Raw genomic sequence first — 25,649 nt, forward strand, 5'->3', positions numbered from 1 at the left:
GAAGTAAAATGATCACTTCCTCTATCCGGCATCCGGTATCGTGATATGCTAAGCTAGCAGGCGGTGTGTTTTATTTACGGAAGACGTGCTTTTGCCTCAACATCCGCTTGAAATCGCAAGTCCTTACAAAGACTACTCGTTATTTTATTTATTTATTTTTTATAAGTAAAAATGTGCAACGGCTGTGTGCAAAAAGAATACCCCGACCGGGTACGTTCAAATTCTGATTTTGTAAATACAGACGCAACAGCTTCGGATCAGTAATGAACGCTCACATCTTAATTTAGGTGTTTACAACAACAACATACATTAAACGTTTTTGTTTTTTCCCCCTGCTCAGGGAAGCACTTGTCTGGAGAATGGCTCCTATCTCATGAACTACCTGGGGTGTGCCCAGTGTCATCACAAGGACTTCGTCCTGATTTGTAATAAAGACACAGAGGATGATGATGGAGAGGAGATTGTCACTTATGACCGTAAATCGTTTTCATATATTGAATGCTTTGTTATTTTACTGTCCTTTTTTCATCCATCGCAGAAAGCAATGCTCGCTGATGTATAATCCAAAAACTTTTATAATAAAGATGTATTTGAAACATTTCCACCCCCCCCCCTCACCAAAATATTTGTTTTTCCTTCTAGATGTTTGTAAAAACTGTGACCATGTTATCGCCAGACATGAATATACCTTCTCTGTTGTTGATGAATATCAGGTATGTGGGATTAATTTCATATACATTGTAGTTTTACCCTTCCAACAAATACTTTGAACACGTGTGAATGATTGCGTAAGCTCCAATTTCTGACTCATGAGAACAATCATTTAAAGGAAATGTATTACTGTTGTAATTTAAACGTTACATCATCATACTTAATGTCATTTACGGGGCTTGTTTCCGGTCACTGTCATTCATGTGCTTTTATATTGTATAATTTAGGAGTATACAATGCTTTGCATGCTGTGTGGAAAGGCAGAGGACTCCATCAGCGTGTTGCCAGACGACCCCCGGCAGACCGCCTCTCTCTTCTAGAACTCATAACTGCGAATAAAAAAAATGCTGCAGATTTACAAGACTCTTACTGGGTTGACATAAACAATGTCATAAAACTGAAAACAAACAAGCTTCAAGGTTGCCTATCATTTGGATAAGTTATCTATGTATTTATATGTAATACATTTTTAAGTTGAGTATTTCTGTAACTATACACCCGCCTTTATAACCATCTTTTGACCCTTGCACTGTAAATAAACATTCATTCATAAATTTACATGAAATAAAAAATATTGACCTTTTGTTAAATACGATGTCTCATTTGCCAACCAACCAATTTGGTCTAGAGGTGAAATACAATCAGATGTTGTTTTTTTTAATCAAGTGGCATTTTTGTGTTATTAGCCAAATTTAATGATCATTACTGTAGCACTTAAATGCATCAAAAATGAAATTGAACTTTTTTTGCTTGTGGACAAGATGTATTTTCATGATCAAAAGCAACTTGGTAAAAATACAGATACATATGCTGGCTGTACAAATGAATAAGAATACAATAAAATAAAAGTATGACTCATGCACATTTACAATACTGAAGAATGAGTGTGCTTATAAATACATTCTAATATGCTGATGCAGTTATGTGACATTCACTGATTTTATAGCAAATGAATGTACTTATACAATTCTCACCTCTTATTTTGGTCTCATATTGGGCAGAAATGGCATGTTGGGCAACATTAAAACACATTTAGTAAAATAACATTTGGACATGTAAAATTGACGACAAGGTTATTGGTGCGGCAAAAACAATATTGCTGTTTTACACAATCTGAAGTTCATTTTTAAAAGTAACATTTGGAGAATTCCAAACCACTTTTCCGAGGTTCAGCTTTGGAGAATCCATTGTTTTGTGTTTTTGATTTATTTATTTTTGCTCAAATTGGGATTGTTAGGTTTTTTTTTCTTTTTTTCAGCATTTACATTTTAGAGACATGAATTCTTCTACTAAATGGATGTACTTGCACACAATGGCAATGACCTCAAAATGGACGACTTTCCTTTATACATAGACAAAACTCACTGACATGCTGCTGGCTTTAGGGTTGCAACCAGTGTGCAAAATTAGGACAGATTTGGGATGTTGGGGCAGTTGTATAATGTGGTCATTTCAAAGATTTATTTCCCTTATTTGTTTCTTTGGATCAGGGGTGTCAAAAAAAAAAGGCCCACGGACCAGAATCGGCCTGTCACAGGGCAAATCTGTTTCTAATTCCGTTTTGGACGAATAAATCATCTTTTGGTGAATGTCATGCAAAGGTCACTTAGTTGTGCCCCAGGTAAGTTAAGAGAAAATGTTTCACCGAGTCAGTCATTTTGGGAAACCTCCATCCAAATAATTCCCAACTTATACGACGAACATGGCCGTCGGATGTCGGCAAATCCAATTATTTTGAGCATTGGCCATGAAAAAGGCAACATGAGCGCTAACTTTGAACTTTGCACCCCGGTTGCAACCATTTTCAAACATTCCTGAAGTGTATGGACATCATCACTACAGCGTTTCAAGGTATCGTTATTTAAGCTAATGTAGCAAATAAATACATGTTTTTCTTACATTACATACAGTACACGTTCCCTTGCGCACTTACCGTATTTACACATGCGATCCAAAACAGTCTTTTCTGTTAATCACCGTTTCAGTTTCCTCGAGCCTTTACTCTCCTGGTTTAAACCAGTTCCTAAGGACTGGGGGACCAACGGACTCTGCCCGGACGACCTGGCTTGCAAAGGGCCGTGTCGAGGGGGGGGCGTGGATGACCCGGAGAAGCTAGACGGGGAGCGGCTGCGCCCCGCGGGCGGCGGCCTGCCGTCGCGGGGCTCCTGGCGTGACGGCGAGCAACTCATTGAGCGCTGCAGGGCGGAAGAGCCGCAAGGGCGGGGCGGAGGTGGGCTGACGAGCTGGTCCTGCGCCAGCTGGTTCAGACTGGACAGGGAGTCTGCGCGGACCCGCAACCGCCGCCGCCTCCGAACAGAAAAGCCAGTATGAATAGATTTGAAAACATACACCAGCCTGGTTAAGTCGTGTCATACCTGTGGTCGGCACATGGACCTGCAGACGGTTTCCCGGGCGGCGGGTGAGGCACGAGTCTGCCGCTGAGCTGCTCGGGAACAAAGGTGGCGCTCATGGGGCGTGGGATCTTACTTTTACTACCCGACGAAGAGGACAGAGAAAGAAGGTCTTCCCCTCCGCAGTCCGACCTGGAGCCTCGTTCCGAGGAGAGGCGTTCCCGCGGGAGCGTGACCTGCAGGTTTTCGCAGGAAAGCGACGGAGAAGGGGAGTGGGTGGGCGACCCGGGCACGGGGCTGCTCCAGCGGTTTCTCCTATCCCTTTGCAGGTTCCTGCCCGGGGAATCCGGAGGAGTGCCAGAGTCTCGTATTGGGATGCGGCTCAGTTTTGGCGAGCAGGGAGAGTCTTTGGGCCTTAAGGATGCGAGGAGCAAACCCATCGCTTGAGGCTGCTGGTTCAGGTCTGATGAGCAGTCGGGTAGACCAGAGTCAGTCTCCGGGTCTTTTGTCAGGGGCGTCATCGAACCTTTTAGCGGACTCGATGATGGGGCTAAATCCGCCTTCCCGCCATCCTTTTGGATTTGTCCGGGGAGTTCATCGGATTTGCTGGACGGGGCCTCAAGAGGTATCGTGTCACTCTTTTCGAGCACAGGAGACTGCGGCGTGCAGCTGGAAGACTGAAAAGAACTCAGATTAGGCCAAGGAATGAAAAAACAGTACGAGTACCAAGTAAGGGACTTTTGAATTTTAAATCGCATTAATTGCATGACTTCAATAGTTTAACTCATGATTAATCGCAAATTTTATATCTGTTCTAAATGTACAATTAAATATTTTTTTGTACGTTTTCATACTCTTAACTAGGAATGTGCCAAAAAAAAAAAAAAAAATTGATTCTCATAAGTATCGCGATTCTGATTTAGTACGATTCAGAATCGATTTTTAAATGTCCCAAAATCGATTTTATTTAAATTATTTTATACTGTCTTGCCTTTGTCTGTGTGTGCCTTTATTTGGAGCGCTGTTCATGTTGTACCCAATTTGGCCACATAGGGGTAGTGTGGTTCCACGCGGTCGAATACAATTTTAAGTTTGAGCCACATTGAGTCACAATCAAATTATTCCAATAAAAGTTGTTTTTTTTTTGCAGTGTGGAGCCTTTCTTGTGCCGCGAGTAGCGCGCTAATTAGCATTAGTGAGTCAGACTGGAGTAGATCATTACAATTCCTTGCACATCTATAGATTGAAGCAAAATTTATTGTCAATCAAATCATTTTTAATCAAAAATCGTTCTTAATCGAAAATCGATGCAGGCCCAAAAATCGGAATCGAATCGAATAGTGAGACATTCAAAGTTTCCCACCCCTACTCTTAACATAAAAGTAGGAAAAAAAATGTTAAACTAATAGAAATATGGCTGCATCTTTTCGTTATTGATGCAGTAATTTAATAATAATTCATAAAATTGAGTTAAAATTAAAAAGATGTACTGTACTGTAAAAAACGAGTATGATATTGATTTGTGTGGGTCATTTTTCTGCCACCAGATGGCATAATTGCATTTATAAGACATTGGTGACAGCTCATGCATTTTTCTCTTCATATTAAGAGCTATCTAATCTTTAACATGAAGTAACTTGTGAAATTGTTCACATTTCTAAAATTGTAAAATACAAATTGACTCCAGTCTCCCCAAACATATGCAGAAGACGCTTGATCATTCCTACCTGATCCACATGAGGTCGTCCCATGATGACCGAAGGCATCTGCCCGAGCATCCCCGGCAGCCTCCTGTGGCCAAGCAACCACGACCCGACAGAACAGTGTGACAGAACAGGATTGATGACGACATCCGGGCCTTCATGCGGCAGGTGGCTCTCGCCGTTGGCCGGGTTCGGCGTCGGCGCTTTGTCCTCGCGCTGGACTTCTGCTGCAGGCTTGATGGCGGCGGCGGAATTGCTGCCTTGCTCCAGTTCCAGCACCACCCACTCCTGCGAGTCTCCCTCTTGCACCACAGGACTGATGTTGACTGCGACAAAACCGCTGCTGACTGCGCCTTCCTCTGGGTCGGCCGTACCCGTGCCGGACTGATCGTCGGACAAGACTTTCTCCCCGATGTGAGAAAGGATGGGAGGCGTTTTGTTCCGACTGAAATAAAAAAAAAACGCTTTTTATTATATGGTTTGATTGAACATTTTTGGTGTTTAAAAATAAGTTTGAGGCACGAACCAGGACTCAAGGAAGCGCTCAAGAGTAGGTTTGGGCTCAGGTGCGAGTCTCCTTTCAAACGCCAAGCTCTGACTCTGACGCATCTTCCGGAGCAGCGGCACAGCCCGTTCCAAGTACATGGTCTCGGATCGGACTCGCCTCGGAGAACTCTGCGCGGAGCCGGCGGGGCTTTGGTTGCACGGGTTCGGACTATTCTCTTCCCCAGCCACCACCTGGGAAAAAAAATTAAGTAACAAGGATGTTTAAAATTTGAATAGCATCTGAATGCATTTTGATTCCGCGAGTGTAGACAGAACAAACCTTCCTGATCACCGGCTCAACGTGCTTCTGGGTTTGAATGCGGTCCATTTCGTCCCATGTAACTCTCGCCGGAACGGACGCAAGGGGGGGAGGGGGGCAGTTGTCGGCATCGCTGAAGCGTTCCCCGAGCATGAGGACATCCTCTGTGTTCTCCCTCTGCAATTCCACCGGCAGCACTGATGCATTGGCCATGCTTTAGAGAAAGAGAGAGCGAGAGGGAAGGTGACCCTGGAGCACTTTTCACACACAGTTGACGGGGTGGAAATGTAATCTGAAAAGGGGGGGGGGGGAATAGCAACAGCATGACTGCCCCGTGTACCCCATGTGAGCTGGCGTGAGGCGGGTGAGCTCCTGGCCGGTCGGTGGTGCCGCAGCAGCGGTCAGCGTGTCCTCCGGATCGCTTTTCTCCCAGTCGTAGGCGTCGTTGTGCAGCACATTGTGGCTTTTCATAGCGCTGTCAAACAGGGACATCAGCAGCTGTCACGGGGGAGGGAGGGGGGGGGGAGGTTAGGAAACGCACGTGTCAGCATTTTGGCAGTCGGGAGGGGAGCAAAACATGAGAATGCAAACGTGAGCTTCGCGCCAACCTGGTAGTCTGGTTTGGTGTAGTAGTCCAGGCTGAGGATGTGGTCCAGAAATGTGCTAAACTCAGATGGTAAGTTATTAAGCATGAGACGGTGGTCGTATGCTTCTTTTAGGTTTCCTACTTGTTCCTGTCGGAGGGGAGGATAAAAATACAAGTGAGACTCACATTATACATTCATGCAATGACAGGACACAATTCTGCCTTTACAAAAGTGATATTCTACACATTTATGTTAGTAACTAATATTTTGGCCAGGGAGCATATTACCACACACTGTACCTTGTCTTTAAATTTCCTCCATGGGAGCTGACCAGACGTGAATTCAACCAACATGTAGAAGAGGGACCATAGATCGTCATGACGACCAATTTCCTGCAGTCAAAAAAAAAAATCACACACAAAGTGAAAACAGACAATGCATACAAAAATATTTCTGATAGTTTTTTTTTTTTTTACTCTCTTAAACAGGTAGGAAGTAACCCGGAAGTGTTACAAAATCAACAGGAAGTGCCCCAAAATCAACAAGAAGTGACCCTGAAAAAAGCCCCAAAATCACCATGATGTTACCCGCAAGTGTCCCGAAATCAACAGAAAGTGACCCGGAACTCGAGTACACCAAATCCAACAGGACGTGCACCAAATTCAATAGGAAGTGACCTGAATTGTCCCAAAAACAACAGGAGGTGACCCAGAAAAGCCCCAAAATCACCATGAAGTGCACCAAAATCCAAAAGAAGTGCCCCAAAAACAACAAGAGGAACCCCAAAATTAGAAATAGACCAGGAACTTAACTCTTTGACTGCCACACGTTTTCAGAAAAGGGATGCCGTGGGTGCCAGCCGATTTAAGCGTTTTGACTGATCTTTCAAGGTCCACAGAAAATTATGTGTTTGGACTATGGAAACACACATACTACCAAATGAAAGATTGTACTCTCATCTTTCATCAGAAAAAAAAGTTTGCTTCTACCTTATTCCGTTTTTCAGTAATCAACAATAGAAAATGGTTAATTTCACCTCTGTTTTGAAACAAACGTCTTTTAACGTCTTTGGCACTCCCTAGGATTTTACTAAACGTTATTTAAAGTTTTTGGCAGTCAAAGAGTTAAGTACACCAAGTCCAACAGGAAGTGCACTAAAGTCAACAGGAAGTGACCTGAAGTGCCCTAAAAATTAACAGTAAGTGCCCCCAAAGTAACAGGAAGTGACCCGGAAAGGCCGCAAAATCAACAGGAAGTGACCCGGAAGTGCCGCAAAATCAACAGGAAGTGACCCTGAAAAGCCCTAAAATCAACATGATGTGACCCGGAAGTGTCCCAAAATCTACAGGAGGTGCCCTGAAATCAATAGGAAGTGACCCGGAACTGTCTCAAAATCAACAGGAAGTGCCCCCAATTCAGCAGTAAAGTGACTGGGATGTCAAGTCACCTTGTTTTTATGAGTATTGATTGAAGCATATCGCACAGTTCCTCTGAAGCCGGCCACAGACCGAGGCTGGAAAAGCAAAAGTCAAAGGTACATGTGAGACACATTGTCGGGTGAAAAGATTTTTATTTTTAGACATTTATTTTGATAGGTGAGCTGGCAAATCAGTTTTGAGTGTTCTTACAGGACGGAGTTCCTGGTTGGAGGTCATGTACTGTCGGGCCAAACCGAAGTCCAGCATGTAGCAGCACCTGCAGGTACTTGCTAGTCTTCCCATTGCAAAGTTAGCCTGTGAATAGCGGAAGAAAAAGTTCATAAATTGTCAAAGTGAAATTTGTCATCTAAAAAACACATGAACTACCTCAAGTAAGTGTTATCTTACCGGTTTAATGTCGCGGTGCAGGAATCCTACTGAGTGGATGTTTTCGATGCCCAGTAAAATCTGCTTGCCGAGCTGCAGAGTGGTCGAGACTGAGAATGTGCCACGGGCCCTGCTTCTCCGCAGATCTGCCAGGTTCCTCCCCTTTTGGACAGTTACAACATATAGTACGTTTAACATTCATTATTCACATTTAAAACTATCTAAAACAAAAAGTACAGTAAATTGTTCATTTTCAAACCTTGTGAAAAGCCTACCTGGAGTTCCATCACCACATAGTTGAAGCGTTCATTTCTGCCAGCGCTGACGAAGCGACACACGTTTTCTTTCCCTGTTGAAAAAAATGACACACAGATGTGGACGATCAGTTGCATTTTGGATTTTTTTTTCTACTTGGACACAGTCAAGCTTTTTGTAAGTATAGTGTATGATGTAAAGTAAATCAATATCCTTACAGTATTGCATTTCATTATTGATTCAGTTATCACATGTTCCTTAGAGCTAAGGTACAGTTGCTTCATGTGCGTTATTTTCTAACCTTTAACACTATTTGTGGCACTCTTGTGCAATACTGCACGGTTCGACAGCAGTTGACTTCATGTCTTCCAATTTCTATCACGCAATCTTTTTGCACATTCCTTCTACAATCTACTTATTTGATACTTAAGTAGTCAAAATTCATTATATTTATATACCGTATTGCAAGTGCAACGAGGCAAACCCTTAATCGCGCGACACTGCATCAACTCACCCTGCAGCTTCCTCAACACGGCCGCCTCCGTCCTCTGCACGGGTTTGGGGTGTGTTGCAGACTCCACTTTCATGGCAACGGTGGCCTGGCTCAGGAGGTCCAAGACCTCGTAGACCTCCCCGAAGCCACCTCCGCCTATCTTTCGCACCTGCAGAGCAGTTTTACATGAGGCAGCTACCGGTCGTGACTGGTGGGGGGGGTGACCCTAAAGCAGTGGTTCGCAACTGTTTTCACATTATATCTGTTTATATCTGACTTTTCAGGTTGAGTGCAACTGGTCAATGACTGTTTTCTTTATATTCAGGATATTTGACTTGAGCTTCCTAATTTATGCTATAATTGTAGCAAAGACTTTCTGGGTAGATGCCGCTTCTGACACCAACCACAGTTTTAGTGACGGGCGGGCATCCATTCTAACCAGGAAGCAAATAAGTTTGCACCGAATAGAAAAGTACCAAGATAGTTCACTGTCAAAAATGAAACTTAACCATGTACTTTTTAGTACCATTTCATGCACAGTTAGGCAGATAGCCAAAAGTTCTCCACAGAAAGGAGACAAATGGTGCTTGAAGTTATTTCTAGCCGTTTATTAGTCACTCCTGCAAAATGTGTATAGTATTTGCATGTGGAAAGAACAAAATCCAGACGAGTGAGCTGTGGTAGACTGCAGAAGGGATGAATAATTAATCAAATTCAAATCAACATTACAATGAACCATTGTAGTATTATTTGCGAAATCGTTCAGCCCTATTGTAAAGTCACAATGACAGTGATCATTCAGATAGAAACCAATCTGGACCAAAATGATAATACAGGTAAGTTAGAGTCTTCTTTTGACATGGCCTATAATTTTTTTTTATTAGCCATCCACGACCCGCCAGTTGAATGAAAACCACTGCCCTAAAATGTACCTTGTGTTTACATAAGAAGAAAGGGGTACTTCTAGTGAGCTCTTACCACTCTCCATCTGTCTCTGACCACGTCTGCCGTTGACAGGATGTCTGTATGCTCTCCACTCATGGTGAGTGCTCTCTGCTGCAGTCACAAGCTGACATCAGTGGCACCAACCCAACACTGCAAACAATTCATTCACTCCTTAAACCACACTGCCTGACATTGCGAGCGATGATAGGTAAGGTTACAAATGGAAAATAATACCTTCACATCACCGATTCGTGTATTTTAACGTGGCTTTTTTGGAGAAGGTAACTTGATTGTGCATGACATTCAAATCGGGAGCTAGCTAGCGGTTAGCAGCTAGCTTTAGCTGATTTTAACCGGAGCCCGGAGCATAATATTGACAAGTAAAGGGGTTAGGTATGGTTTAGTAAAGGGTAACGTGGTATGGGGGAGCTGCAAGGCAGCAAACATACGAGGCGGTGCTGAATGCTAACTAGCATGTTTACTCCGCGGTGGCTAAGCAGCGAGCCACCGCGACTCCTTCCCCGCGTTACCTCGCTCGGTTGCACCGGGACAGAGCCTCCATGGTCGACTTCTTGACGCCCACGTCATTCCTATGGTTCCTTTATCTTGCGGATGAAGGGACGGCGATGGGGAACATTATCCAAAACGTGAGCCAATAAGCTAGACAGCCGATTATGTCCACAGCCGCCGCTTAGAGGGGCAACGGTGACGTCATAAAAGCTCCCGAATGAGCCGCAGGATCACCATGGCAACCATCTCCCCTGCCCCACCTCCAGTACAACACAATCACGGTGGCATTTTTCACTCCTACAAACTGAAATTGCACAGTCAAAGGTGGATATTCATGTTGAATATTTGTAATTCGTCATAGTCATGAGTCATGGCAGCGTACAAATGTTACAGAAATAATACTGAAGAGGGAAGAGGCATGTTCGGTGACATTTTGAACCTCTCGCAACACACCACCAAACGAAATTGTCGCAAAAACTATATGTTGAAATAATGAGCTTGTCTCAGATTACCCACAAATTTACTGAGTGTGAAACCCAGGCCTGTTTAGTTGATCATAAAGTTATTATTACAATATTGTACGAATGGCAACAGGAATCGAAACACAGGTTAACTGTAACTGTACCTTCTGCTATTAAGCTTGTTTAATTGTTCTACTTGTCACTATGTGTCGATGACATAGATCAAAATAAATAATGTATTTTTTTTGGTAATAAAACAATAATGCTTTAAAGTTTTTAAGTGAAAATAGACAATTTTGCAACTGCCCACTTTACTTACCATGGAATATTTTTAAATAGTATTTAGCACCAAGTAATTAAAAAGCATTGTCTCTCCACATTGAAAACATGTAATACACAAACACAAGATGTAACTACTGCAAGTGTGAACAAACTTTTGTGCTCAAGGGCCACATTAAATTTTTAAAACAGATAGATGGGCCAGGCCATTCTAAATGAGGTTACAAAAGATTGTGTATGTAAATTAATACTCATTTTAAATATCATTATTGTTGTGACTTTCAACTTATCTCATGTTATTTGATTACATTTGACAACACTTGATTAGAATTAATTTTCTAATTATTTAAAAAGACAAATATAAATCTATCGATATGTAATATTAATATATAATAATTTATGAAAACATTGGAAATTTGGGGAATATTTTTAATTCGTTATTTACAATCATTTGAATAATTCTTTAATGAAATACATGAATCTTCCTAAATGTATGTATTAATTATTTCATATGTAAAATGAAACCTAATTTACAATTACGTTGCATATATTTACCTATATTGATTGATTGATTGAGTGATTTAAGCATTTTAAATAGATTAAAGCTAAAGAATGTCAAAGTGATCCTTGCTATCTTCATTTTTTTTTTCCTAAGAAAAAATAGCCCTGATGTAATCGCTCGGAATAAATAGCAGCATTTCGCCTGTGGACCATATTTCGATGTCAAATGAAATTATCCAATTATTACATCTAATTTTCCTAAAAAATATTATTCATTAATTACAAATGTTTTTGTTCATCTACCCATGCCAGATAGTCAGATATAGTGACAAGCAAAATACATGAACAATCTTCCACTAGATAGCATAAAGTAAAATTAACAAAGTAAAATTAACTTAATTGACCAAATTAACTAAATTGTGCAAAGAGTTGACTGATGAAGTCAAGTTTGTGAGTAAATTGTGACGAGATTCTATAATATTTCCGTATTTATACTTTTCGTGAGACTTCGCTGTAAAATGGGTGTATTGGCTCGATAAATGTTGGGTAACTCTACTTGCACTCGACCGAAATATCGATACGGCTCCGCCCGTCTCTAGCTGAGCGGATCAACAAAACGAGCATACACGGATGCAGTGGTGGGCGGGGCCAAGGCAGCAGGTTGGAAAACAGGATAAGCTCTGATCTGTTTGTGGGTGAGGCGCTGTGGCTCTGCTGCGTTCGGTGCATTTTTTTTTCTTTTCATTTTTGCACCGCTTTCTGGCCGTTTGCATACTTTTCCAACTGTTTGTTTTCATGCGCTATGTTGCGCGACTTTTTAACCACGGCGCACTTCTACCGCGCGACCTTCCGACGTGCGGAAATCGCAGCGTTTCCACACGCTGTCGCTGCGAGAGACTAAAGTCGGCCGAGCGAAGGAGAGAAAAGTTGCGGACGTGTTTTCCAGGAAAGGAAACGATTTGGCGGATACAATGTGGAACATTGTAACTACGGCGTGAACGAGCGGTTGCAGCAGTCCAGTTTCGGTGATTACACCCGTGTAAACTCGCCTGTTCGCCATATTTGCGCGCTTGGAAACTCGGAGTGAAAGTTAAGAGAGAGTTATGACATTTATGGCGCACAATCCCTTCATGGATCTGCATGACTTTGATCGCGAGCAAAGGGACTCTTCGGGGCCGGCCATGGAAAAGCAACTGTGTCATTCATAAGGTATTACGTTTTTACATAGTGGCTTGTGGGTTGCATAATCGCCCCCAATGCTTCCAATGCTTCCTTATTGCTGTTTTTTCAACAGCCAACAGCGGCTATAAACTCGATTGCACGATCACCTTCATTTCCTGTATTTCTAGTTAGGCCAAATAGCTATGCTGTCCAAGGGCCTCCTTGTTGCTGCTGACTGAATTCAAATGCCCCCTTTAGTCGGACATAAACATGACATTATTTTGATTGTTGACTTTTAAGCCTGCATGCCCTTTGACCTTTATGCCTGAGCCTCCATTTTCATATTTACTTAATGATTTCCCCATTGGTAAACAAAGTATTGTATATTTTTTTTAAGGCGCTGCACCCTGAAGAGGATGTGAACAGGCTTCAAACTTCAGCTGAGATTCTGCATTTCCTTTCGGATTGATATTTCCTTCCACATGCCAGCTGTGTGCAAAGCGCAGGAAGTAAACGCATACTACGAAACCCGCACGCCAAGATCTTCTCGCCATGAGTCTTCCTCCTCAAATGAGCGCTGATAAGAGCAGCAAGCATCGGGCAGTGGCAGCCATGAAAGAGCCTTTGCAGCATTCGGGCGAGGTTTATTACGGACTGGGCGCTCCGTCTTTGGAGTCGATCCAGGGCGACTCCGCTGGCAGCTCCGGCGTATACAACCCAGAGAAAGGCCCTCAGGTTCTACCGCCGTATCAACAGGTGGCTCCGGTGAAGTGGGTGCAAGACTCCTTACAAGCTCCCGGCTGGCCTCAGGAAGCTGTGCCCGGGTGGAGCCAGAACTTTGGAACTTACGTGGGCGGCGTGAGCGCCCGGGGTCAGGTGGCGTTCCACAAGATGGGCAGCGAAAACCAGCAGCAGGTTTACCGGGACGCTCCGCGTGCTCCGGCGCAGGGCAGGGGACTGGAGTGGGAGCAGCACGCCATGCAGCAGGCCCAGCTGCAAGCGTATCAGCACAAAGGCGTGGAGCTGCAGGGCGCGGCCCACGTGCCGTCTCACAACGTGCAGGGCTCGATGCTGCAGCCCTTCCAGGCGACTTTCAACAAGCAGCAGTTCCCGCAGGGGTACTACTCGGTTTTCCCGGGCAATAAGGGAATGCAGGGCTACGGGGAGCAGCCTAAAACGCAACAGCAGCAGCAGCAGCAGCAGCAGCTGCTTCACCGCATGCAGCAGCAGCAGTTACAACAGCAGCAGTTGCAGAAACAGCACCAATTACAGCTGCAGCAGCAACTTCAACAACAGCAGCAGCAGCAGCAACAAATACAACAGCAACAAATGCAGCTGCAGCAACAATATCACCATCACCAACAACAACAACAACAACAGCAGCAGCTACACGAGCGACAACAACAAATACACAAAATGCAGCAGCAAGCACAAAACATCCCCCAGCCAGACCCACAACCTTTGAATTTCGTCACATATCAGCCGTCAGAACCCTGTCCACCCGAAACGGCGCCAATAGCCGAGTCGCCTAAGGAAGTCCAACCTGATCCGTACCCCTCGGAACCTTCCGACGTGACGCCGGCCGCCCCGAGACGCTCGCGACGCCTTTCTAGAGACGGGCAGTCCCCGTCTGCGCCGCCTCCAGCCAACGTGTGGCCGAAAGAAACTTCGCAAAATGGAGTATCTGTGGCGCAGGTTGCCAGAACGGGGGACGCCCCCGCCGCCACGGGGGGAGTCATACAGAGCACCCGGAGGAAAAGGAGAGCGTCCAAGGAGATCAACTTGGAGACGCTCGCCCAGAAGGCGTCGGAGATGCCCTCCATGCCTGAATCGCTGTCTGCTGGCAAAACTGAGGTTAAAAAAAAAAATACAATTTACTCTTACTCTTGCTTTATTTACACATTACAAAAACATCCAATAAAAATGTCTTTACAATAAAATGTTATATGCCCAACTGGTCTAAACATGGAATTCTGATTAATATAATGTTTGTGGAATATGAATGAAGCCGCAAAATCCCCCTGTTTGTATGCTACTCAGGGGTCGGCCATTTTGCCACTTGCTGTCAACTGAAAATGACATCACAGCTGCTTAGGACCAACGACCAATCACAGCTCAGCTAGTGAGTGTCACATGACCAGACTCTGAAAACAGATGAGCCATGATTAGTTGTTACCTGAGCAACTGTGAAATCATTTTCAGTGGACAGCAAGTGGCAAAATAACCGCCCTGTGACATGGGTAAAACAATTTTTTTTTTATATTTGACAAACAAATAGTTATCAGAATGCCATGTTTAGATTAGTAAAGACACTTACAACATATATTGTAAAGGATACTTTTAAGTTAAAAATCCATTATGACACCGTCTTGTTAATGCACAGCTTTTCAAATTGTAAGTTTGCCCGAAATGCAGTTATTGTGACAAAAGGCAAGCTGCACTTTTAAAGAGGAAGAACTCCCCATTTCACTGTAGAACTTCCTCCAGCTCTTTCAACATCACTTTCTTGGCTTTGTTTACTCTTGACTTTTGCAGTCTCCTGTCTACATGCATAAGAGGCTTCTCCAAGCACTCGTGGCGGAAAGCAGCTATGATAGTGGTCGTACAAAAACTAACCACATTATGTACAAAGGCGGTCTAATGATCCAAGAGCAAGAGCTCTATCACTATATTACTACATATGATAAATATTAGAGAGGTTCGATAGCACTTTTTCAGACTGATACCAGTACCATTACAGTACTCAATCACACCAAACTAGTACTTTCAGAAAAACAATGAAAGATCATTTCAAAGGAAGCGCTATATATCCCTATATCGCATTTTTTGTTAAAAATGCATGAAATTAATGGTAATTTTCTTTTCTTCTAATTTCTAGTTCCTCACCGTAAAATGATATCGGCCACCTTCGCGAGTACTGATACCTTAGTTGAAATAAGGCCGGGTATCACCCGGTTACTCGCCCACTCCTCATAAATATTTAACATTTTTAATTAAAATTATTGAGATGGAGTACAAATATTAAGTACATTTTACTTTTTACATTTTACCATAGTGTTTATTAAATATTGCGCACAAGCAGAGGTGCCAAATCCAGGTCCAGAAAGTAAAAACCCTGTCACATTTTGGCTTTAGCCCCAGGTGCTAGCTAGCTAGAGCTCCCATGGTGCTTGTTTACATGCTAGGGAGCTAGCTAGCAAGCATCAATGGCTAAAGCCAAACTGTGGCAGAGAGTTTTTACTTTCTGGACCTGGATTTGCCACCTCTGCGCACAAGTAATACACATAAAAATAAAAACAAAAAAAACTAACAGAGCCACCCTGAAAACTAATTAAAACTAACTACATTTTAAAAAAAGAAAAAAATCAAAACAAAATAAAAATTAGCTAAAATGAAAATACCAAAACTATAGTAACCCTGGTTGCAACTGAGCATTTATACAATGTGTTGCCATTGCTCGCAGAACACATGTTCGTATTTTCTCCCTCGCAGCTTCCCTAACTCACCGCAATAATAACTAACTGCGTTGACATGGACTGGATGCAGGTGTCCGATTTATGGGAGTGCAAGTCATTGTGCTGTTGCACACAAGTGTGCAGTGGCAACTGCATGTCTGCACACCTCCACATTCCTCAGGCTCTCGCTCAGTCATTGAGAACTTCAAGGGAGGGGCCGGACCGGGCCGGGCTGCCAAGCTGAACAGTTGCACTCCCTCGTTGCCTAGAACACCAAAATGCTTTCTCATTGCCAGGCGCAACCCGCAGTTGTTGTTCTAATCTTATCGAGGCACACCGGACGATGAAAAAAAAAAAAACAGTTGAAAAGCGTGTGTGGTTTTGCAACTATTTTCCATGAGTATATGACCCGCAGCCACTAGTTTTGCCACAATTAGAAATCTGAATCGCAAGTGGTGCAGTGTTGGAGTAACTGCGAATCAGAAATGTGATGTTTGTGGGTCGGGAAAAAAAATAGAGTCCAGTACGTGCATATGTAGTTCCTCAAAACGTTTCCTGATATGAACACAGTTTTTCCGCTGAAGCTAGTTCGTTATTTGTGTGAGGCTTAGTCGCCTGGTTTGCAGATTTTGTGATTTGTGTGGAAGGCCAAAGGCACACTTTTGAATCTGCCACAAAGCTGAAACGGAAGTATTCATTCCAGTCCTAAACTTGGCAGAACTTTATTACCGCAACCACAAATCTGAAAACTGTGAAATCCCTGGGGGGAAATTGAATTTGTAGATGTGCAGGAAAACGCGGAATTTATAGCTTTCTAGTATGTTGTTGGATTTTCAATTTAATACTTTTATTTGTCATCCGCCTTTCTTTTGATTAAAAAATTAGTAAGTAAATAATTAATGATTGACCAGACAAGCACGTAGCAGTTATTTAATAAAATGCTCAAGTTTTTATTTATTTATTATTTTTTGCATTTTTTTTTTTTTTTTAAATGTTCGATTGTATTACATGCATCAAAAACATCCATCAATTTTCTTAACCGCAAATTCCTCACATGGGTCACGGTCATCAAAAACAAATCCTCAAATTCATCAAATCGTCCAATTCAGTTTCAGTTGCATTATATATTTATATAGGAATTGACTTGTATGGGCTGATACTGGCCTTATTTTAAGGTATTGAATACTCGTGGAGGCTGCCGACACAAGCAACTGATACGACAAAAAAAAAAAACATTGCGTAAGTCCTCCTAGGCAGTAGTTGGCGCTATACTGCAGCAGTTTGACACGTTGGCTGTGTCAGAGGTTTTGTTAACATTTGTCATTGTGTAAAATAAAAATATATATATCAGAAGTACTTGAGGTATCAGTAGGAGGAGCTTATATTTGGACATTTTTTTACTTACTGAAAATATATTCCTCAGCATAATGATTTGCTATTAAAATAATGTTATTTAATATTACTATTTCACTATACAAAAAGAGTGTATAATTTGAACAAATGTTCTTTGTGTTTGGATTTTAAAACAAAAGTACATTTGGGAATAGATGGATTAAATTGAGTGACTGTCGTTTGTAAAACCTTTGCTTTTGTTCCGCCACAGGGAGACGGTCCTCGAGGCAAACACGCCAACATGGTCCCTTTAATCATGCCGGTGTCGGTGCCAGTGCACAGGACTCCAGTCGCCGGTCACGGCGCGTCGGCGCACGGACGAGCGGGTCAGGCCGAGCGGCCCTCGGCGACGTCCGACTGCAAACCGTCCGTCATCGTGGCTCGTCGCAGATCTCTCCGAAACTCGGTGACAGACAACTTTGAGCAGGTTGCTTCTTGGAGGGTGAAAGATTAGCTTAGCAGGATATAATGTCACAGGTTTCACATTCTTATTTGAATGGCTAACAACACTTTTTTTTTCAGTGAATAATTGTTTTTTTACTTTTCATTTTAAAAGTAGGTATTTACTGGTCTCACCTTCAGCTATCATATTTCATGCCATAGCAGATGGAAATGTGTGTTAATGAAATTTGAATCCTTGAAATCTGAACCAAACAATCAATACAAATAAATATTGACTCTTCCTGCAGTGCGCATGTTGGCCTCTTAGGGGCAGTGTGGTGCTATGGCATACACACAATGAGATGAGAAGAGTAGAAGAAATTTGGCTTGAGCTTTATTAATGTAACTTTTTATTTGCAAATTCTGATGCACCTTTGAATATTGTTATGCTAACGCTGTGTGTGGTTGTTTCTTTGTTTGTTTTAACAGTATTTGTGTGTGAATATCCATTATTTTGAGGGGTATGACTCCAGTTAGGTCGAAGCTAATGTCCCGTTAGTATGTCAGTCGGATTTTAATTTAGCATTAGCACTGGTGATGTTTTTAAAACTAAACATGTATTGTATTAATATACAATGCGTGAATCTTTTTCTTGTGTGCTTAGTTTTACAGTGTACTCCAACTGGAGTGTCTTTAAAAAGATTGAAGGACGCTAAGTGACGGCAAATTGTACATAACATCAAACGCTTTCTACGCTAGCAACAGGTTGCATTCAGGGTACTTTCATAGCATTGGGAACTCGCAAACACAGCACCGTTACGCATAGTTATTGTTTTTCCTCAATAATCACAGTACCTGTGATACCAAAGTATCGTTTTTTAGACCAGATCCTAACCACTTCTCTTTTCTTCCTCCTCAATCTAGGACGGAGAGAATGATCCCGGACTGGATGAGGATGGAAAAACCAAACAAAGGCGCAAACCCCGACCTGACCCTCTCATCATCCCTCCACCCAGACCTTCCACGTTGATCCCAGCGTCCGTTTACTCCAGCATCTCCGCCTACCAGAGCAACCTGCGCTCCCCCGTCCGGCTGCCGGACAACCCGCTCGCCTTGCCTCCCTACACGCCCCCGCCCATCCTCTCTCCTGTGCGAGAAGGCTCGGGACTCTACTTCTCCACTTTCCTCACCAATTTTGCCGCCAGCAACCAAATCCTCCCGCCGCTTGCGACGCCCAAGACGGCCACCAGAAGCCTCCTGCGCTCCAGTAAGTCCTCCTTCCAGTCTTGTATTTGAGTATTGATGTTCATCTTTAACGCCTATTTACTAGTATGTGCTTTGACCTCACTTGTACGACAATTCAGTAAAACGACTCTGGTGCACTAGTAATTTCGTTCCACTCATTTATGACATTTCTGTACACATTAAGTAATCGGCTACATGTTACTAGTGAGGCAGAACCATTTATAGGCATTTTGGTGCTACTAATAGGGTCCACATGTCCATTAGTGCCTAGTAGTGTTGTAGTACAGCACAGTAGTTTTGTAGTAAATTTTAATTGCATAACAGAAGGTAAAAAGTGTCAAAATAGTGGAAATAAAAGCTGTATTTTTATTATTATTATTATTTTTTTAATAAATAACAAACATTATTATTATTATTATTATTATTATTATTATTACTAATGTGCCCTAGTGAGCTGAATTGGACAAAGAGCATAAAGTGTTGGCTACACTATTATCTCAAATCATCTTCCCCCGTTGAACTGAATGAACTTAAATGTCAGTAGTTCACCCCCCCGCCCCCTTAAAGAAACGGATTGAAATATGTTTTTAACAAGAAAAATAGCAGACTATTGTAACTTACAAAAACGCACAGTTGTGTTATAATGAAAATAGAATTTGAAGAAATTAAACAGATTTTCAGCTTTACTTTAGCTGACATTGTGGCGTAATATTAGTCATTCTTTGCAGAGGATAAAGAACATATGTCTGCGAGAATTATTTTGACCGTCTACTTGCAGTGAAATATTGATTATAACAGGGACACAAATTATTATAACTATTTGTTAGCCTGTCTGTAGTGTTTCCTGTTACTTGTTAGCATTCGGCTAGCAGCAAAGTTATACAGTACACAATTAATTCTCTTTGTCTTGATTTTTAGTTTTGACAGCCAATTTCAACTGGGAGTGACATTAAACAGCTTAAAGCCACTTTGGGTTCATTTGTATAAAAAAAAAAGAAAAAGGTAAAATGGCCAAATTATTGAGTCACTTGTATCTCAAGGCAACACCTCACTAGTACATGGGCCTTAAGCTGGATATCAAATAAACCCTTCAACGTCCCTTCACCACATATTTGATTTTGTTTTGTTTTTTTGTTCCAGCAAGTTCAGACATCACACCGCCGGTTCTGCCCTTGATCACCGACGCCACGCCCGTTAGCCTCGAGCCGTAAGCTGCATTTTCACCAGCGAAACCTTGAGGACCCCGGCGCCAGCTTCTCACCCACCACTTCCGTTTTTTGTGCAGGCGCATCAACATCGGGCAGCAGCACCAAGCGGAAATTCCTGACTTGCGACACCAGTCTTTGGCTCACTTGGACCCGCACAAGGCCGACCTGGTTTGGCTTCCTTTGCATGACGGCCAGCTTAAACACACAGAAACGGATAGTGGTTAGTTGCCTTGCCTTCATCCAAATTTTTATTTAATTTAATTTTTATTTTTTTACTTGTACTGGATCACCATCTGCCCACTCACTAATCCTCCTCCTCACGTTGTCTTTTCTAGTGGAGAATCTGATGAGCATGGCTTGTTCCAGTGTGCTCAGCGGAGGAGGAACCAACCAGGAGCTGGCGTTGCATTGTTTACACGAAAGTGGAGGAGATTTCATCGTGAGTACATTATTGCTGCAGCGAGTTATCAGTTGTATCTATGATGCGCTCCTGATTATTAGAACAGCACAAATGGTCAGGAAAAATTATGAAAATTCAGACACAGTATATTGCATGATACACGCGACTGAAAATGTTGCAAAATCTGTCTTAAATTATATTTATTTTAATTCAAGTCTTTGCGGAGAATATTTGTTAAATATGTGCATTTCAATAAATTATTATTATCATATTATTTTACATTATAAATTATGGTAGATTTTTTTTCTTTTCTAGCACAATAAAAAAAAAGGGAAACTCGTACAGATTCATTAAATGCAGGAAAATACTTTTCTATATATATAAAAAAAAAAATCATTTGATGTTTATTTAAATATTTTGAGATGGTAAAGGTGGGATTTTATTAGCTGTAGGCTATGATAAAAAAATGAGAATAAAAGAAAACATGAAGTATTTGGCTCAATACAAGCAACTTTTCATGGTATTCTAATGTATTGAGTAGTGATGGGCGAGTACCGATACCACATATTGGGCCGATGCAAAACCTTATATCAAGGTATCGAAGATGCCATTTTTAGCTTATGTTTTTACCAAATACTATTACAAACATGCACGTTACTTTCTCTCAGGATCAATTAGTGGGCTGCAGTACGGTCACCTAAAACCATGCATATCTACTTAACATACAAATATCTTTATTATGTATATATAGATATATTTTTATTTGATTTTCTGTATTTTTTAATTTTATTTTTTTAATAGGAGACCCTCAGACGCTTATTGCATCAGGAGCCAATCTTTCCCAAAGGCCATCACCTGGCAGGTTATCACTACTCAGGTAAGGTCAATTTTACACAAGTTGACAATCAATTCATCTTATATGTATCATTAATTCATGGAAGGCGAACCAGACGACAGTATTCTGATACATTGTAATGATGCAACAGCAATCGAAATCCATATGTGATGATTCTAAAACACAAGCCCGATGTTGCAAGCTTTTTAGTTTCACTTCAACTTGGGCAACATTTAACCACGCCCATAACTGCCAAAATAAGGCTGGGAATCAGAAGTTGGAAGTAGCAAACATCTTTTGTACCTTCGCCACTTGGTTTCCTTGCAGGCTCTGACCGGTGGAGCGCAGAAGAGAAGCATTACTTCAACAAAGGCATCTCTGCCTACATTAAGGACTTCATCTTGGTGCAGAAACTGGTAAGGTTACGCCTCAAGATGCCATTTTTTTTTTTCTCGCCGATGGTTGAATTGGATGTCGGTTTCCATTCCAGGTGCAGACCAAGACAGTGGCTCAATGCGTCGAGTTCTACTACACGTACAAAAAGCAGGTGAAAATCGCCCGCAGTGGGATTTTAACCTACGGCCCTTCAAACTCACCTTTGGATAAACACACAGAAGCCGTGGTGGACGTTAAGGTAGAAACTGCTCTGGATTTTAAAATCTTTGCTCAAATGTATACTGTGCACACAGGTGTTCAAAATACTCGCATGTTAGGGTTCACTGAAGACTTAAATTGGCCGTAGATGTGAATGTGTGTGTGTTAATGGTTGTTTGTCTTTATTTAGAAAATCTAGAAGCTTGGGCCCTAATAAACATCGCTCACTTCATTTGAGTAAATTAGGGCCATCATTTGAGGAAATAAATGTTTGTATTTCAATTTTTTTTTCTCCAAAGGGAATGTTGTCAATTTTGCAAAGAACAAAAAAATGTGGATTACAAAATTGATAACTTAAAAAAAAAAAATCACTCAATCAAAAAATAGTTTGTATTTTCTTTTTCTTTTTTTCAATGGAAATGCTATCAATTTTGCAAACCCCAAAAAATAATCATGTGGATTACAAAATTAATACAAAAAAAAAAATCACGTCACATGATTAGCATGGCAACTTGTTGCTAGGCTAAAGTAAAACATGGCAATATTGGGAAGAAAGAAAATCAGCGCCATCTAGTGGTGTGCTACCTGTAATACACAGTATCCACTGGTCAAAACATTTTTTTGTAACTTATCGATTATGCTGTCTTAATGTTTTGGATACAGATGAAGAACAAAAGACAAGTTGCAGACTCACAAAAGAAAGCAAACAAATACATAAGAACAAAACCTTGCCAATTGTGAGAAAAATACCATGCAAGGATATTTACAAATAGTGAATTTCATTGGCTAAATAAGCCATTTCACCTTTTTAGAGGCATATGGAATAAGTCATTTGTTCCAGAACATGTATGTAGATGTGCTTACTGTACTTTACTGTAATGCCCTGGCACGACTCAAATTCCCAGCGAATTCCCTTAATTTGCATAAACTTGCATAATTCCCCATGCAAAGCTTCAAATATGGAAAACATTTCAGAAATTGTCCATCCTAATGTGTAATATGAATAGCCTGTGGTCTGAGAATGAGACATGGGCCAAAGTTGTTAACCTACTTTGTGATTCCTTAGAGTTCTCAACAGTCTAATTCAAGCCAAATACACACGGAAGACAAGAAGGAGCTTCCTTTTCAGCAGGAGGGCAATCAACAAGCCATGGTGGCTCACTCACTGCAGGCTCATGACTATGTGAGTGTTGGGATAAAACCCAAATGTTTTGATACAGGTCAGGGGGCGACCATTTTGTCACTTCCTGTTGAATCAGAATACCATGTTTAGACTAGTGGGGGCACATACAACATATAACTGTAAAGAAAATGTATGCTTCTGTACAATGACAACATTGTGTTCTCCAGGCGGGCACTGTGCCGGTGGCTAAAGAGGCGGAGAACGTTGTCAAGGATGCTGCCCACACATCAGCGCCGCACAGGCCTCGAAGCGAAGCGGCGGCAAAGAAGACCAAAGTGCCAGTGAAGCCCGCGCAAGATCCCGACGCAGTATTTCCATGCAAGAAATGTGGCAGGTACGACCAAAGTTGTCGCGGAAAGTCCTTTTCATTAGATTTTTGTGTTGACTTTATGTAGCAAAAATTCGCTATTTTGAAAAAAAAAAAAAAATCTCCAAGGTGAAAAATGCTGTTTATTCAAACAAATATTAACTCATTCACTGCCATTGACGGCTATAGACGTCAAAAATGTATTTTAACTATTTCTATTAGTTTAAAAAATGTTTTGACTTTTGTTAATTTCTTTTTTTTTAAAAAAAGAAGACAGATTATTAAAAATTAGAGGCATCAGCCAATTACAATTTTTTTATTGTAATTAATTGCATGACACCAGTTGTTTTTTTGTAAAAAGAAAAGTTAAAAAAAATTCAAATTAGGGGCGTCAGGCGATTAAAATTAGTAATCGTAATTAATCGCATGACTTTACTAGTTAACTCACGATTAATCACACATTTGATATCAGTTCTAAATGTACAATAAAACTAAATTTCTTGGTTTTTATACTCTTGTTAACAAAAGTGGGCAAAAAACTAATAGAAATAGCTCAAATGAATTTTTGACGTCTATAGCCGTCAATGGCAGTGAATGAGTTAAAAAAAATAATCATTGAAAGAAAAATTTATTTTAACACACCGTGATACGCGCTGCTTTTTAAAATGTATGTATTAAAACTGTACCCTGTCCTGACCATTGTTAATGTGCGCATCAGGGTGTTTCACAAAGTCAAGAGCCGCAGCGCCCACATGAAGAGCCACGCCGAGCAAGAGAAGAAAGCCGCCGCTCTGCGCCAGAGGGCGGCGGAAGAGCAGGCGGCCGCCGCCGCCGCCCAAGCCCGCAAGGAGGCCTTGTTAGCCATAGCGGCGGCGGCGTCCCACCAAGGCGGGAACGGATCGGAGAACCAGGGGGAGCCGAGCAGCCAGGAGGACTCGTCGGAGGGGGAGGAGGACGACAACGACGAGGATTGGCACTGAGGCGGAAATTTGCGGCGATACAGATTCAAAGGGTCGGACAAAAAAATGATCAATAAGAGTGGAATAAGCACAAGAGAAATTTTTCAAGTCTTCCTGTGGAGCTCTTGCACTCCTCTCCTGGCTGATAAAAGACGTTCGTATTCATCGACCAGGCCGGCACTCCATATTTTCACACATTTGTATCTTTTAAAATATTACAAATGAATTTATTTTTGTCTAAATGCACTTCTACAGTACGCTTTTGCCAATGTTGCCTTTTTACAGTACTGTAAATCCTTTATTTAATTTTTTCGTCCCAAACTCGGCATTTGCAGTATAGGGACTTTCCCTGGGTTGTTTGGTATTCATGATCAGGTTGTCTGTAATTTACACAGAACAAAAAATATGTTTATGGTTCCTTTTAATTTAAAGGAGCCCATGGCTCGTTTTCAAAACGATTTTGCAGAGTTTGAAAATGCTGCGTTGAATGTTGCTGATTCTATTTTAAGTTTGGTTGTACACTTTTTTACAACTAAATAACCTTTAAAAGTAATATGTAAAAAAAACAAAAACAAAAAAATATATATAAAGTTTGCCGTATTTATGCAATTTTTCATCAATTTTGGTAATATAAAAAAAAGTGTATCCTATCAGATGCAATATAACTTGTGAATTGAAAATAAAAAACAAGAAGTGTTGAACAATCAATGTGTTAGTGTTTTATTAGTAATTGTCAGTGGTGGGCAAATTTGTGCATTTAATTTTTAAAATGGACAAGTTGGCCAGATCATTTGAGGTTAGAAAATGGAAATATTCATAAAATAGCTTATTCTAACAATAAATACAATTGTTTTTTATCTTTTAGATTTGTGACCATAAGATATAAACCAAAACAAACAAAAAAATGTTGTCTATATATTTTATTTATTTCATTAAGAGCTGTCAAAATGAATGTAATGTTTCCTAAATTGGATTTTATTTTCGTATTGTATAATCTGGTTTTAGGAACATCACATTATTCATTTATGAATGCAATAAAAAAATGGGTACGCCTGATATTTAATTAAAGATACAAAACAATGTCTGTTTTTATTTTGTTGTAATTTCATGATACGTCAACACC

The 25,649-nt window shown here is 41.4% G+C and overlaps 3 protein-coding genes across 8 annotated transcripts; 2 read left to right on the forward strand and 1 right to left on the reverse strand.

Moving 5' to 3' along the window:
• The first annotated feature begins 35 nt into the window (after nt 1–35).
• On the forward strand, nt 36–1,582 carry churc1 (churchill domain containing 1). Its single transcript, XM_077551956.1, has 4 exons — nt 36–210; nt 341–476; nt 643–713; nt 939–1,582. Exons 1-4 carry the CDS (start codon nt 172–174, stop codon nt 1,029–1,031), a joined length of 339 nt encoding a protein of 112 aa, XP_077408082.1. The 5' UTR covers nt 36–171; the 3' UTR covers nt 1,032–1,582.
• Nucleotides 542–10,393, reverse strand: ttbk2b (tau tubulin kinase 2b). 4 transcript variants are annotated; one of them, XM_077551952.1, is made up of 16 exons: nt 10,186–10,393; nt 9,689–9,805; nt 8,732–8,879; nt 8,238–8,311; nt 7,984–8,124; nt 7,786–7,890; nt 7,605–7,670; nt 6,457–6,549; nt 6,179–6,304; nt 5,911–6,068; nt 5,592–5,784; nt 5,292–5,503; nt 4,790–5,210; nt 3,087–3,739; nt 2,645–3,018; nt 542–1,040 (listed from the first exon to the last, which is right to left on the reverse strand). In XM_077551952.1, the coding sequence occupies exons 2-15, from the start codon at nt 9,749–9,751 to the stop codon at nt 2,685–2,687; spliced, it is 2,787 nt and encodes a 928-aa protein (XP_077408078.1). In that variant the 5' UTR covers nt 9,752–9,805; nt 10,186–10,393; the 3' UTR covers nt 542–1,040; nt 2,645–2,684. The 4 variants fall into 4 exon arrangements, with proteins under 4 accessions (XP_077408078.1, XP_077408080.1, XP_077408079.1 ...); XM_077551953.1 differs by lacking the exons at nt 542–1,040; nt 10,186–10,393 and adding an exon at nt 9,890–10,169 and having other exon boundaries at nt 1,479–3,018; XM_077551951.1 differs by lacking the exon at nt 542–1,040 and having other exon boundaries at nt 1,480–3,018; nt 10,186–10,392.
• On the forward strand, nt 9,764–25,234 carry mideasa (mitotic deacetylase associated SANT domain protein a). 3 transcript variants are annotated; one of them, XM_077551949.1, is made up of 13 exons: nt 9,764–9,863; nt 12,965–14,421; nt 17,626–17,841; nt 18,720–19,062; nt 20,181–20,247; nt 20,326–20,468; nt 20,584–20,687; nt 21,450–21,525; nt 21,811–21,899; nt 21,974–22,117; nt 23,144–23,260; nt 23,428–23,594; nt 24,286–25,234. In XM_077551949.1, the coding sequence occupies exons 2-13, from the start codon at nt 13,120–13,122 to the stop codon at nt 24,545–24,547; spliced, it is 3,030 nt and encodes a 1,009-aa protein (XP_077408075.1). In that variant the 5' UTR covers nt 9,764–9,863; nt 12,965–13,119; the 3' UTR covers nt 24,548–25,234. The 3 variants fall into 3 exon arrangements, with proteins under 3 accessions (XP_077408075.1, XP_077408074.1, XP_077408076.1); XM_077551948.1 differs by lacking the exon at nt 9,764–9,863 and adding an exon at nt 12,074–12,615; XM_077551950.1 differs by lacking the exon at nt 9,764–9,863 and adding an exon at nt 12,074–12,615 and having other exon boundaries at nt 17,626–17,820.
• The last annotated feature ends 415 nt before the right edge of the window (nt 25,235–25,649 follow it).

Source organism: Vanacampus margaritifer, chromosome 19 (genome assembly GCF_051991255.1).
Source record: "Vanacampus margaritifer isolate UIUO_Vmar chromosome 19, RoL_Vmar_1.0, whole genome shotgun sequence".
NCBI classification, from domain to species: domain Eukaryota; kingdom Metazoa; phylum Chordata; class Actinopteri; order Syngnathiformes; family Syngnathidae; genus Vanacampus; species Vanacampus margaritifer.

Bases quoted from the DNA above. Each gene is read 5' to 3' on its own strand.
- ttbk2b (XM_077551952.1), bottom strand. From the start codon at position 9,751: ATGAGTGGAGAGCATACAGACATCCTGTCAACGGCAGACGTGGTCAGA. The intron at 8,880-9,688 runs GTAAGAGCTCAC...ACTGCTCTGCAG, and splicing joins TCAGAGACAGATGGAGAGTG to GTGCGAAAGATAGGCGGAGG. The intron at 7,671-7,785 runs GTAAGAACACTC...TTGCTTTTCCAG, and splicing joins CCAACCAGGAACTCCGTCCT to CCTCGGTCTGTGGCCGGCTT.
- mideasa (XM_077551949.1), top strand. From the start codon at position 13,120: ATGAGTCTTCCTCCTCAAATGAGCGCTGATAAGAGCAGCAAGCATCGG. The intron at 20,248-20,325 runs GTAAGCTGCATT...TTTTTTGTGCAG, and splicing joins ACGCCCGTTAGCCTCGAGCC to GCGCATCAACATCGGGCAGC. The intron at 23,261-23,427 runs GTGAGTGTTGGG...TGTGTTCTCCAG, and splicing joins CACTGCAGGCTCATGACTAT to GCGGGCACTGTGCCGGTGGC.
- churc1 (XM_077551956.1), top strand. From the start codon at position 172: ATGTGCAACGGCTGTGTGCAAAAAGAATACCCCGACCGG. The intron at 211-340 runs GTACGTTCAAAT...CCCCCTGCTCAG, and splicing joins AAAAAGAATACCCCGACCGG to GGAAGCACTTGTCTGGAGAA. The intron at 477-642 runs GTAAATCGTTTT...TTTTCCTTCTAG, and splicing joins GGAGATTGTCACTTATGACC to ATGTTTGTAAAAACTGTGAC.